Consider the following 14,451-nt stretch of genomic DNA (forward strand, 5'->3'; position numbering starts at 1 on the left):
GTTAACCTTTAGATCGGAGCTCGCCTTGAGAGCCACACAACTAAAGAAATTTGGGTGGTAGTCTGGTGTGGTGGTTCCACCTCTAATTCCAGCTCGTAGGAGATGGAGCAGCTGTTTTCCATCACACAGTGAGTTTAACGCTAGACCAGGCTATTCGAGACCCTACATACTTGATCAGGTAAAAACACTGATCCACCTGGAAAAGAACAAATTCAGGAATCCTCTGTTCCCTAGGCAGTGGACCAGCAAAGTAATCTAAAGCAACAGATATCCGGGTCTCTTTGGAGAAGATTCAAGGTAAAATAATTCATTAAAATCTGAAGTTAAAGGTCTGAGGTGAAGGGCTAAGTTCCCGTGCCGGGGAGCTGTTGAGCCATTATTTAGATGAGGCCCTGGCTACCAGCCAGGAGACCCGAATCCAGGATGGCTTTTCTCTTATCTCGATTTGTCTTTGCCACGACATTCACCTCCTTTGAGTTCAGCTTTTCCGTTTGTAAAACGAACAAACAGCCTGTTTCCCTCTTTAGCATCCGGAGTCTGATCCGTAGGAAAACAAAAAGCAAACCAACCAGAATGCTTTGGAGAGGTAAACGCACTGGGCCGAGGTGAAGCATCACTCCAGCCGCCTGCGGGGTGGGCTGGGCTCTTTGCAAGGCCTTGTCGTCCTCCAACCGCCCGGGGGCGCTCGCTCCCGGCACTTCTTTATCAGCACACCACCTCTCTATGGTGCTCCCTCCTGGCCCGTGAAGGCGGGAGGGAGTGGTCAGCACGCCTTTCCCGCTAGTCGCCCCCTCTAGCCCGTAGTCTCGCTGCCCCGAGCCGCCCGTGCCCGCCGGCGGGCCGGGCCCACAAACAGCCCAGGCGCTCGGGGGGCGCGCGGGGGGCGGGGGGAGTTCCGGTTCCGGTTCTTTGTGCAGCTGCAGCGGCGGCTCCGGGAAGATGGCGGCCCGGGCGGGTTTCCAGTCCGTGGCTCCGAGCGGCGGCGCGGGAGCCTCAGGAGGAGCGGGCGTGGCGGCTGCTCTGGGCCCGGGCGGAACTCCCGGGCCTCCCGTGCGAATGGGCCCGGCGCCGGGTCAAGGGCTGTACCGCTCTCCGATGCCCGGGGCGGCCTATCCGGTGAGTGGGACAGGAGGAGGGGCGCGCGGGCCGGGGGCGGGGCCGAGCGAGGGCGGAGGACTGACAGGGGTGAGGGAGAAGTGGGAGGGACTCCCTAGGGAGGGGCTCGGGCCGGGAGTGGAGGTGGGGGAAGCTGAGCGGAGGAAGAGTTGGGGGAAGGAGGTTAGCATCCTTACCTGCTCCCAGCGGCATTGTTTCCGTGTGAGGAGCGAGTGTGGAACCAGGGTGGGTGAAGTGGGCCCTGGGATGGGCATGGGATGCAGAGGGGAATGGGCAGCCCCAGTGTCTCCAGGAACACCCAAGCTATTGCAGCAAATTGAGGTCAGCCTTAGAGGAGACAGCAGCTAGTTTAAAAAAAGAAAAAAGTAGGACTAGAAATGTCTGATGAGTCAGATCCAGCATAGATCAGAAAATTCGAGTGTAATCTAGTTTTTAGACTATATTCCATTAAATCACTAGTAGGCCTGAAGAAGCTCCAGTTATCATATTTCAAAGAAGCAAAGGATTGTCTTGTCCTCCACTCTACCCCCCAGCCCTACCCCATCCCTAAAATCCAGGCTTCCACCACTTTTCCTTCCTTGGTGGGGCTAGCATGGAAAAATATGACATCTCTCCGTCCTCTCCCTTCTGTAGAGACCAGGTATGCTGCCAGGCAGCCGAATGACACCTCAGGGACCTTCCATGGGACCTCCTGGCTATGGGGGGAACCCTTCAGTCCGACCTGGCCTGGCCCAGTCAGGGATGGACCAATCCCGCAAGAGACCTGCGCCTCAACAGATCCAGCAGGTCCAGCAGCAGGCGGTCCAAAATCGAAATCACAAGTAAGATGCCCCCTGGGGTGAAGGAAAGACAGGGATGGGAGGAGGCCTGTGAGGATGCTGATGCTGGGAGTCCTGAACCAGGAAGTCAGGCGCTGCAGCATCAAATGGTGCTGCAGGGACTCACTCTTTTGAAGGCTCTCTGGCCTCGTGATGAAGTGGAGTTTTTGTGGTACCGGGAGATGGAGAGTCATTCTGTAGGCCATAGTAGCTGTACCATAAATGGAGGTGCTCACAGTGATGCTCATGTTTTGACTAGTTCCTATCCCAACCTGATAACAGTATTTATTCTGAACAGTGCAAAGAAAAAGAAGATGGCTGACAAAATCCTACCTCAGAGGGTGAGTGCAGCAGCTGTAAAGGCCTTCCTGAAGGGGTAGTGGCTTTGAGAATAGAGGTGGTCAGCTCTAGGGCCCGACCCTATCTTTCTGTTCCTAAGATTCGGGAATTGGTACCGGAATCACAGGCATACATGGATCTCCTGGCTTTTGAAAGGAAACTGGACCAGACTATTATGAGGAAACGCCTGGATATCCAGGAGGCCTTGAAGCGGCCCATAAAGGTACCAGGAGAGTACCAGACAGAGGGTCACAGGAGGGAGCCAGGACCCTCCACCAGACTTAGGATGAAAACCCAAAGGCACAGCACATCTCTCTTTAGCATTTAAACTGCATCTTTCCCTTCCGCCTGCAAACCAGGAATTACATTAGGAGCACAGGAGTGGGGCAACTGCCAAGGAGAGGGAGGGGGGCTTCCCACTCTCTTCACCAGAAACACACCCTGTCCTTGTTTTTGCTACTCGCTACCTTGGGAACCTGCCACTTTGCACGACTTTGTCTCCCTGGCACCCTGGCACATTTACTCAGGCCCAAGTCAGGGCCTGTTTGCTCCTCAGGCCATCCATCTACAAAGCCAGCCTGGTAGGAGTGACCTGGGAGCTTTAGGGAACCTTGTGCTCTTGAAGCCCCACGGTCAATCCTGTTTCTGCCTTCCTCAGCAAAAACGGAAGCTGCGGATTTTCATTTCTAACACATTCAATCCGGCTAAGTCGGATGCCGAGGACGGGGAAGGGACTGTGGCTTCCTGGGAGCTCCGGGTAGAAGGACGGCTCCTGGAGGATGTGAGTTCAGGCTCCGTGGTGGTTGGTGCTCAGGGTGGGAGCTGTTGGGAAGGAGCAGTGCTGTGTGGTCAGCAGGAAACCTGACTGGTGTTCACCACTCCTGCTGGGAGCTTCCGGAAGGGGGTTGGGGGTGCTGTGTTCCCTGCCTACAAAGACAATGGTCCTTTGTGCCTACTCCCACAGCTTCTCTGGTATCAAGTGGAAACCTTTGTTGTCCTGGGGTCTGGGTTGTTGTTTACTTTGCCTGGTGACGCTGCCCTTCGGATTTCAGTGCTCACTCATCCCCACCACCATCTGTGCTTAGCATTCGAGGCCGTGTTTCCTCCCTTAGGTCCTTGAGGTTATTTCTGTCTTCCCAGGTTTCATTGGAGGCACCACAGTTTAAGTACGATAGCCCCCCAAAGGCTTGGCTCTTTGTTGCTCATCAGACTAATGAGCACCCCAGACTCTCCACCCAGCAGCTCGTTGGGGAGGCTCGCCGTTCCCTCAGAGCTCTGCACTCTGACACTTTTTAACTGTGTGCAAGTGAGCTCGTTTGATGCACTTTTGCTGGGGAACCGAGCTGCCTCTGGGTAGGTCCAGGCTGTTTGCTGGTCATGTGTTCTGTCCAGAGAAAGGCAGGTTTTGTTCCCCTGCCTCTGGCCTGGGATTCATTTGCCCTCTGCTGTCAGGCTTTCCTCTGCTCAGATGTGCTTTGTTGTGCTAGCGGTTTGGCTTAACTTGAAGTCAGAGATCCTGTCCTTGTTACTGTGTTCCTGGGACCAGGACTGACTCAGTGGCCACCTGGCCATAACCAGAAGATACTTCAAGGGTTTTCCCCATTGGAGTTAGAAACTGCTTCCTAAGGAACTTTGTCCTGGGGACTTCGTGTAACATACCCCTCCCCCTCCCCATCTCTTTTCTAGTCAGCCTTGTCCAAATATGATGCCACCAAGCAAAAGAGAAAGTTCTCTTCCTTTTTTAAGTCCTTGGTGATCGAACTGGACAAAGACCTCTATGGGCCAGACAACCATCTGGTAGAAGTGAGTAATTCTGCCTTCCAGGCCTTAACTTTTTTAGGGGATGATGGGCTTGGGGACCAAGCTTGAACAGATTAGCCCAGGTATGGGGTTCCGCCGTTGCAGTTTGCACATTGACCTCCAGGCGGCGCTAGCCGTACTGAGTTGGGACCCAGGAGCTCTTGCTATCTGACTTGACCACTTGTTGCTGTCCTGACTACTGCCCCCCAGAGGAAATTCTGGTAGAGTCCTCTTACACTCTCGGCTGTCTCTGCATCTTGCTTATACGTGTTGGTGGGCTGGAGTTGCTGGCGTGCTTTATTTTCCTGATCGTCGCTGCTGTAGTTAATGGGTTGACTGATGGAGTACTAGTGATACTAGAGCCTAGGTTATTGATCTGTATCTTCCTTTCGGTCCCTGATCCTTTAGATTTATGTCTCAGATAACCAGAAATACTAAACAGCTCCTGGGTGTGCAGTGTTTCGATGACTGTGTTAGCTGTGAGCAACAGTGTTTTGGGGACGTAAACCCAGAGCGGTCTAGTGTACGTGTGAACTTAACCTGCCCTTTCTTTACCACTGTAGCTGCAGCCCCTTAACTCCAACCACTAAGAGACATGGGAAGTAAGTCAGAGTCAGTAGAAATCTGTAAAGCGCTTGACTTGATAGCAGTAGAGTAGAGTAGCTAAGACTGGACTAGAGTCAGCTCAAGCACTGGCTCTGTTACATAGCGAATGTAACATGTCGTAGACATGGATGTAACATGTCATAGACATGGGTAGCTGGCCCTCAGTAAACTGACGCTGTCTTAGGTTCCTGTTCCATGTATAATATTCATTTTGTGGGTAAATTTATTATTGGAAATTCAAGCCATTTTAAATGCAGTCATCTCAAATAGGGTTGGAAGGTTCTGCTTTTGTAGACAATAATTCCAAAGCCATCTATGTTTTTTAGAGATGCCTGGAGCTATTGCTCTTCCCCAGTAGCCTCAGTAATCGAAGTTGAATGTTCAGTTATTACAGACGCTCTTCCCTCCCACCCCAGCTCTTCCTCTGGAAGAGTACCCCCTGACACCTTCCTCTCTGTAGTGGCACAGGACCGCCACTACCCAGGAGACCGACGGCTTCCAGGTGAAGCGACCAGGAGATGTGAATGTACGGTGCACTGTCCTGCTGATGCTGGATTACCAGGTACTCTTGGGAGGTGTGGAGGGTCCAGCTTTCCTGGCCGCGGTGCATGAGTGTCTGACTACTCAGGAATGCTCTTCCACTAGAGCGACAGCAGCATGTGTCTTCGTCCTCTGTAACCCTGCCGTCCAGATTTACTAATGTCCGTTAGATTGAGTGTGTTGCTGTACTAAATACCCCGAAAGACACATGGATCCATCTCGTTAGCTTCATCTACACTCTTGGTTCTCTGCAGCCCCCCCAGTTTAAATTAGACCCTCGCCTGGCTCGCCTCTTGGGCATCCACACCCAGACACGTCCAGTGATCATCCAGGCACTGTGGCAATATATTAAAACACATAAGCTCCAGGACCCTCACGAGCGAGAGTTTGTTATCTGTGACAAGTACCTCCAGCAGGTATGTAAGGCACATTCTATTTCGAGAGTCTAATTGCACTGAAAGTGCCGATTTGTAATGCCCCTCCCTCTCCCTCTCCCTCCCTCCTCTCTCCCCCTCTCTCCCTCTCCCTCTCCCTCTCTCTCTCTCAGATCTTTGAATCTCAGCGGATGAAGTTCTCAGAGATCCCTCAGCGGCTGCATGCCCTGCTCATGCCACCAGAACCCATCATCATTAATCACGTCATCAGGTGAGTGTGCTGGACCCTGCCCTGGGGAGCCTGCTCGTCCGTTGTCAGATGTCCAGAGGTCTCCTTAGATGTGCTCGCTCTATTTCTGTTTAGATTAAAAGCTCATTACTGTGAAAACCAATAGTGGCATTCAACCTCTGCTTGCCTGTTACCTGCTCACCTTTGCAGAGTTTATGCCTGAAGGTTACTGGTGTGTGGGGTGGTTGCACACTCTTCTCTGGCTAAAAGCTAGAGTGTTAGTGACTGGACATCAGGCAGCACTGTCACAGCAGGCTCCACTTCCCCGGGGAGACACAGCTTGTCACTGTGGTGGGAGTCAGCAATCATCTTTTTATGAAAGGAGGGGCTCCCAGTCGGCTCCCCTCTTGCTTTGCTTTCTCATAATTTGGAAGATAAAGAGCCCTGCACCTGTCAGGCCTGCTCTTTGCCCCTCTTTGTTCCACGGTTCCCTAGTCCCTGAGCCCTCACCTGTAGTCCCTCTATAGCTTGTACATGCGTCCACAGAAACTGGAGTCCTGTTCTTTTTGTTTTTTTTTTTCGACAAGAGTCTCTGTGTAATCCTGGCTGTCCTGGAACTCACTCTGTGGACCAGGCTCCCCTCAAACTCATAGAGGTCCTCTGCCTCCTGTGTGCTGGGATTAAAGTCCATTGCACGGACTCCTGTTTTTAAAAGTTTTCACAAAATGCCTTTGGTGCTATTTGAACTTTATGACTTTCTTAAAACCAAGCTCAGCCCAGCAAGATGGTTCAGCTGGTTAAAAGCACTGGCTGCCTAGCCTGACAACCTGACATCAGCCCTGGGAAACACACACACACATACACACACACACACACACACACACACACACCATACACATACTACACATACAGAGAGAGAGAGAGAGAGAGAGAGAGAGAGAGAGAGAGAGAGAGAGAGAGTTACAGGTTGTTACTCATAGAGACAGGCTGGCCCGTGAGTTAAACCTGTTTGAAGTGAGGCATCTGGAGATACAACTCCATACAGCGCTCAGAAGGAAGACGTTGAGCATCTCTGCTGTGCACTTTGACCTTTTGCAGTTGCTTCCTTTTCCTCTCATCCCTGGGCCATCTTCTGGCGTTGGTGCGTGGGTCCCAGAAAAAGCCATTTACTGAATTCTGCTACTTTCCTCCCCAGTGTTGACCCAAATGACCAGAAAAAAAAAAAGACAGCGTGCTACGACATTGGCGTGGAAGTGGATGACACTTTGAAGACCCAGATGAACTTTTTCCTGCTGTCCACTGCCAGCCAGCAGGAGATCGCTTCCTCTAGACAACAAGGTAGGCGTCTCTGTCCCACCGTCCATCATAGCTCCCAGCTGCCTTTTGCTTTTTCGTTTTTAACTAAAAACATGTTGATACCCAGAGCTTGTCAGGCTGTCGGTAACGTTTAGTGATAAGTGGAGGCAGGCTACAGACATGCATTTAGATTCTGCCTATTACATTTTGTTTTTGTTTTTAGCATTTTAAGTGCATCTGTCCCTTGTAGAGTAGGCTGGCCTCAAACGCATGATGATTCTTCTACATCATGTTAACAGTGCTGGGGTTATAGACACAAGCCATGGCGGCTGCGTGTGAAATGAGACCACGTTATTAAGGGCCTGAGCCTGTACCTCCCACCGTAAGGTATCAGTGGAAGCTCTCCCTGCTGCTGCCATTGGTAGGCACTGTACGCAAAGCCAAAGGGCTTTGTAGCCACCAGAGATAATGTGTGTGGACTTTCCTGGAGAGTAGGCGCCTCAACTAAAATTTGAAGGGTGAAGTAGAAGTTAACAGATGGCAAAGAAACACAGTGGTGTTTGGGGTATGGGAGGCAGAGGACAAAAGAGATAGAACAAGGTATGCAAGAATTCAAAGGGAGAAGAGCCTGGGGTATCCATGAAAGAAGCAGAGGAAGGCATGGTTCTTCACTCCTGCAATCCCAGCACTTGGGAGCAGCAAGCAGCAGGAGGCACACCCTGAGTTCAGGATCAGTCTTGTGTACATAACAGTTCCTGGCAGCTACAATTACAGATAACAAAATCAGCACAAGAAGTACAAGATGTCAGGGTATGATATTGGGAGAGGAAGCTACTGGGGCAGTAGGGCCTGGCTGCTGTAATGCTTTGATCTGGGAAAAGCACATGTATCCCTCCTGCAGGTGAGGTAAAAGAGCCGGGACAAAACTTCGTCATGGAGGTCCTAATGCTGTTTGCATTAGCGGGAGGTGGGGAGAGTTGAAAGAGGGCAGACCTGCAGCAGATCCATTCGGAGACTGGGCTGATGGTTTGTGGGAGATGTGTCCAGGCTCCAAACTAAAGGTGCAGACAGGATGGAGTCCAAAGGAATGTGGCTCCCTGTTGGGTGGGGCTGAGAGGAGGCCTTGGGGGGAAGAGTTGTCTGAGAGGAGGAGGGGGGAGAAGGAGGAGGAGGAGAGTTAGGGGAAGGGTAACCACTTTAGTTGAGACTTCAGCCGACCGTGTCTTTCGAAGCTAAGAGAGCACGAGGGTTTGCTGGAGCATGGCGGTGGCCAAACGTTCCGGTTTGTACTGGTTCCTGTTGAAGACACTGAGAGTGCAGCTTCCCTTACCTGCATAGGAGCCAGCACGTTGCTTTCTGAAGGGAGCCAGAGGGCCACCGTGCGAGTGCTTGCACCCGTGGACTCTGGGCACCTTGGCAATGTCAGCCTGGGTCTGCCTTTACCTTGGAGCTTCCTTCTTTCTTTCAGATCCATGAGACAATAGAAACTATCAACCAGCTGAAGACCCAACGAGAGTTCATGCTGAGCTTTGCCCGAGACCCCCAGGGTTTCATCAATGATTGGCTTCAATCCCAGTGCCGGGACCTCAAGGTAAAGAGCCTGAGAAAGGCCCAGAGGGACTCAGGGAGTGCAGCACGTGATCATTTTACTTCTGCGCAGAAAGCTGGTCTGGTTGAAGAATTGAGGGACCACCTTTTTGTTTTTTCAGTCCATCCCATTTTAGAGTTGATGAGGGAAATGAGGCAGGGCCATCAGGAATGTAGTCAGCACTTCCCCAGTGTTGGCTTTGGACTCCCAGCTGCACTAGAACTGGGGATCTGGGCTCTGATCCCCCACAGATGTGTTCCATTGGGAAAACACAGGCTAGTGTGTCACTAAAGGGTAGTAAACCGTGGCCAGCCGACTGGCGGCAGTAAACCTGTTCAGAGTGAGGGGACGCAGATGAAGCGAGATAGGGTTGAAGACGCTTCCCAGGGAGAAGAAAATCATAGGCCCAGGCAGGAAGATGTGCCTGGGCGGCTTGCCGTAGGTGCCCGACTCGTGATTGCTGTGACCAGCGCAGCAGAAAGGTCACCTGACAGTGACTTCATGGGTGCTTGGGGTGACTTGGGGGTGTCTTTTTTTTTTTTTGTCTGCTGGGGCTTTTGAAGAAACCTGACCCAAACTGGGCGGCTTGAGCAATGGGATTGTCTCCCAACGAAATGAAAGTAGCCACAGGGTTGGTCCTGTACATCTCTACTAGCTTCTGGTGACCCTGGGTGTCCCTCAGCTCAGGCTTGCTGTCTTCACATTGTGTATGTGTCTGTCTGTCTGTCTGCATTTCCCTCCTTTATAAGGATACCAGTTATACTGGATTAGGGCCAATCCCAATGAACTCTTCTTAACTTGATCATCTGCAAAGACCCTATTCCATGTCAGGTCACATTCACAGGTACCGGGGAATTAGAATTTCAGCATCTTTGGTGGGGGTTGGAGGTGGGCAAGAGGTAAATTCAGCTGAGAGCAGACTTGAAAGCAGGAGCCCTGTTGTCCTCTCCTCCCTCAGACAATGACTGATGTGGTGGGTAACCCGGAAGAGGAGCGCCGAGCTGAGTTCTACTTCCAGCCTTGGGCCCAGGAGGCCGTGTGCCGATACTTCTACTCCAAGGTCGGTGCTGTGCCGGGGCACAGGGGAAGTGGCCCAAGGCAGGGTCAGCGGTGTTGGCCGCCAGCCTTTGGTTTCTCGAGCTTGCATTCCTGTTTTCTCTGCAGGTGCAGCAGAGGCGGCAAGAATTAGAGCAAGCCCTGGGAATCCGAAACACATAGGGCCTCCCTGGCCCTAGTGTCTGCACCGAGTTTGTGGGCCCCGTGTTGCCTGCCTCAGTGTCCCTGTCTTGGTCTTGCTTGAGGCATTCTAGGAGATGCTGTTGGCTCCAGGACAGTGTCACAATGAAGAGGGTGTCACATTTCCGTCTCACAGTCACCTGTTATCCCTTCCTGCACCCCGGCCTCCCACCTCAGCTCCTCCCCACCACGCTCCCACGTGCCTCTACCTCCCTGTCCTACATAGGACCTCTAGATAGTGTAGAGAACCGTAGTGGTAATGAGTGCTCTGAAGCGGTGGGGCCTCCTGAGGTCAGGTGGGCTGCAGGGAGACCCAGGCCTTGGGAGCTGTCGCCCTCTGAGCCTCAGGCCTGGGGCAGTCTGTAAGCTAGCTGACCTTGGCTTCCTGGTAACCCTACTTCTTCCCTTCCTTCCCTCCCTCCACAGGTTGGAGCAGATTCATTCTCCTTTCTTCTTGCCCTCTAGCACTAAAGGAGCCCAGGTTCCGGGCTTCACTGAATCCAGGTTGGTCCCTGCCCTCTGGACTTAACCTGCTGTCTCAGTGCTGTCTGACCCCCACGTGGGGTCCATGTCAGTATTGGAGTGTGGTTTCAACTCTTGCTCCCCCACACACTCCCGTAGCTGCCCAGTCGGTATAGGATTTCCCCACACCTGCCCTAACCGCAGTGTTTGGGCTGGGATCTCGCCTTTCCTTGTCATTCCCAGCAGAGACTGTCCTTCCTGCTGTTAGAGGAGTGGCTTCTTCATTCACTCCACCCTGCCCCCTTCCAAAAATGGAGAAACAGGCCTGAAATCAAACGGGTAAAGCCCTAGGCCGTCCCTGTCTTCCTGTCCCATGTCTGCCCAGTTGAAACCCACTGGTGGCTTCCAGGGCACTGAGGAGTAAAAGCGCCTAGGGCTGGAGAATAGGTCTGAAATGGGTTTGTGACTCCCCACCCCTGCCCTCTAAGCTTCAGACCCTCAGGTAGCAGCAGGATGTGTGGTCTCGGCCCCTTGGGACAGATGGCTTTGCGTCTTCCGGGAAGCCTCAGATTCTTCCAGGTCTTGTCACCCGGAGTTGGCCTGTCCCAGGCTCGCAGGCAACACTGCAGGGTGGGAGACAGCTGGGCACGGGGATTCCGTTGAGCATGGGCTCTGAACCCACAGAACTGACAAAGCCCCTGCTTCCCCACCCCCACCTCAGGCTCCTGCGAGCAGTGTTCCTGCACCCTTCCTTCCTGCCTGTTCTGTACTGGGGACAGCAGTGTTCTCCCTGTCCTCCTCATGTCCTATAGCCTCCCTCCTCCCCACAGTGACACTGGACAACCTTGGGGCAGCTGAGCCCAGCCTGGCTTCTGGCTGGAAGCATGATGGGTGAACTCGGCACTCCCAGTGTCCCTGTTGATAACTGTTTTTATTAACTGAATTGTGTTTTGTTTTGTTTTTTTTCATGGACCAAAATTTTTTTTGTACTGTCTCCTTACTGATGTCACCCAGTTTTAATAAAAGACTTCTGAAGAGCAGGTCCCTGCTGTCTGTGGGGTTGCTGTGGGTCCCCATTGTCTGGGGGGGAATCATTGGGTCCCCACTGTCTGGGGGGTGATCACTGGGTCCCCTGCTGTCTGGGGAGTCACTACTGTAGTGTCTGCCATCTTCCCTGCCCAGTGCCTTCTTCCTTGACAGGTGTTTCTTGAGGATGTTTGCCGGTTGTGCCAGGCTCTGGAGGTCTGGGAAATGAGTCTTTTCCCTGGGGACTCTGGGTCTTATTAGAGGTTTGTGACCTCAGCAATGGCCTTGGGTTGGTTGCTGCAACTCCCAGCCATAAAGAACAGACAAGGCAGTGCCGCTACTGGTGTCTTCCTCGTCCTTGAAATCTCCAGGTCATGTACTGGCAGGAACAAGCTGTCCTTGGCATCTGTGGCCCCTTGAGGTTGATGAAACTGGGCTTTGTTCTCCCAAGAGTACATGTCCATCCAGCCGCTGCCAAGGGCCCGGTGATGGGTTTTCCATACAGACCCACCACATGCACTGATCTCATGCTTTCTGAGGTTCCCTGAACGGCCCCAAGACACCGGGGTTTTCTTTGTGTTGTATCCCTGTGATAGGGGTCTCTGTGTGACTAAGGCTGACCTTAAACTCACTGTGCGCCTATCTCAGCAGCCCCCACCTGCAAGTGGAGATTACAATGCGAGTCGTTACAGTGCTCCATGTAAGAAGTCTGTTCTGTTCTTAAATCCAGTGTGGAGTGGCTGCTTAGGTCCTGTGTGGAGTAGATAGGGCTGCCTACCTGGCTGCTCAGACATTAATCCCCCCTGGAAAAAGCACGAAATGCCTGCGGTCCAGCCAGCTTCCATTGGGTGGCTCACAACTTCCTACTGCACTCTCGTCCGGGAAGGTGTGGCGCACTGGACGAGCGACTGTCACACCCTGAAGTCACCGCTAAAAATCTCACCCATCCGTGCAGTTCATTGATACCCGCCTTTAATCTCAGCACCGGGGAGGCAGAGGCAGAACCTCTGAGTTCCAGGCCAGCCAGGATTCCAAAGACCCCGTTTCACACACACAAAACGAATCTTGCCCGTTGAGTAGCTGGATATCTGCTGAGTAGTGTTGTCTGCCAGTGCAGGACATGCTGGGTTCTCTGAGTTGAGAGGGTTAAAAAGAGGCGTTATAACCCGGAACAGAGGAAGCAGGTATCAAGGCACTGAACCGGCATCTGTTTTTACCCAGTCTAATTGCACGTGTGATGAGTGGCTGATGAGTCATTAATTCCAAGCAGACACTGTCCAGCTTTGGTGGGACAGACAGCTTCCTGTGCCGAGCATCCCTTTATTCCTGTGTGAATAGCCACGTGCTTGGTCTCTCTACACAACCAAATAGGCTGTCGGGGCAAAAAGAGACGGGAGTATTTAGGCAAAAACAAGGCACCCATTTCAGGCATAAATGCCCATTCTTTCATGTTCCTATCATACGTGCCAGGGGCAGGAACGTCCTTTCTCTTCCAGCCCTCGTCATCAGTGCTCCCAGCTGGCAGCCTGGCACTGGCGCCTTCATCTCGGTGCCAGTGTGATAAAGGAGTGGTCTGTGGGAGGACAGCTCCACGTTAGGCAGAATCTGGTAGAAGAAAAAGCAACCACTGATTGATTTCGAGTTTGTCCCCATCACAGACTGCCCGGCCTTGTGACCACGATAGGCTGCTTCTGTGTAATCCCTGATCCGGGGCGGGGGGTGGGGACACACGCTTCCAGTCGTTACCTCCTACCCACTTTTTCTTAGTGCTGTCAGCACTCCCCTCTAACCTAGTGCCGATTACTGTTACTGGCCGGTGGTAGCCTGGAGGATGACAACACTCCATTCGTGGTGTGCCAAGCCAGGAGGTCTGCACATGAGCATACAGTGGCTGGCGTCTGCCCTGTGGGTCAAGGTGCAGCTCCAGAGGGTGAGGAGCCTGCACTGAGCTTTCCGGAGTGGCTTGGAAACCCGAGCTCCTCCTCTTAGTCAAACAGATGTCTGTGGATGCCATGGTGCTCAAACTGCTAGATGTGGGCCTGCCATTCTCCCCTCCCCCGAAGTCACACGTGAGCATCAGAGACCACAAAGCTCAGGAGACATGGCTACCCTTGAGTTTTGGAAGCTGCTGCTGTAACTCTGGCTTCTCTTCTGCTGTCTAGTGTCTGTAAACTAGCTATTTTAAGGGTTCCTGTAGGACAGGCAGAGCCTTGAGAGAAGACTTGAAGGAAGATCAAGCTTACCCAGGACAGTGTGTATGCTGGCCACCGCCTTCTGCCCTTTCTGAAGCCTGGAAGGACTCTGAGCCACGTGGCATCAGTGGTTCCACCTTTGCCCTTCCTTCCTGCCTTCCCTTTAGAGACCTTCAAATGGGGATTATCTGAGGTGAAGGGGCTCACTGTGAGTCCCTGGCCTGTGAGTAACCACGATGACTGTAGTGGCTGTTCCTGGTTGTCAGCTTGACTGTATCTGGAATGAACTACAACCCAGAATTGAAAGGTTCACCTGTGATCCTGATCTTGAGGCTGGGAGATACAAGTTTCTGACCTGGATCTTGGCATGGAGATCTTGAGGCAAAGTGGCTATGAATCCCAGGAGACTAAAAAGCAAGGAGTTCAAGGTCACCTGGGACAAAGCAAGTCCCAGATCCAGGCGTGGGGGTACACATCTTTAATCTGGGCCACACCTTCTGCTGGAGGCCTATATAAGGACACTGGAAGAAGGAAGAATCACTCTTTGCCTGCCTGCCATTGGGACTGAGCCACTGCTAGATCCTTGGACTTCCATTCATAGCTGCTGCTGACCATTGTTGGGGAGTTGGACTACAGACTGTAAGTCATCAACAAATCCCCTTACTGTATAGAGACTACCCATACGTTCTATGACTCTAGAAAACCCTGACTAATAAGAACCTTGTTCTTTTTTATTTTTTTTAAAGATTTATTTATTATATATAAGTACACTGTAACTGTCTTCAGACACACCAGAAGAGGGAATCAGATCTCATTACAGATGGTTGTG

At 52.4% G+C, this 14,451-nt stretch overlaps 1 protein-coding gene across 1 annotated transcript; it reads left to right on the top strand.

Moving 5' to 3' along the window:
* Nucleotides 1-399: 399 nt before the first annotated feature.
* On the top strand, nucleotides 400-11,446 carry Smarcd1 (SWI/SNF related, matrix associated, actin dependent regulator of chromatin, subfamily d, member 1). The gene is given in 14 exon segments (XM_032886448.1): nucleotides 400-1,116; nucleotides 1,750-1,937; nucleotides 2,233-2,275; nucleotides 2,374-2,496; nucleotides 2,932-3,054; nucleotides 3,960-4,076; nucleotides 5,140-5,241; nucleotides 5,474-5,635; nucleotides 5,767-5,864; nucleotides 7,018-7,147; nucleotides 7,149-7,160; nucleotides 8,587-8,709; nucleotides 9,665-9,766; nucleotides 9,871-11,446. Coding segments are annotated over 14 exon segments (1,554 nt in total). The 5' UTR covers nucleotides 400-939; the 3' UTR covers nucleotides 9,925-11,446.
* The last annotated feature ends 3,005 nt before the right edge of the window (nucleotides 11,447-14,451 follow it).

This window comes from Rattus rattus, chromosome 1, assembly GCF_011064425.1.
Source record: "Rattus rattus isolate New Zealand chromosome 1, Rrattus_CSIRO_v1, whole genome shotgun sequence".
NCBI classification, from domain to species: Eukaryota; Metazoa; Chordata; class Mammalia; order Rodentia; family Muridae; genus Rattus; species Rattus rattus.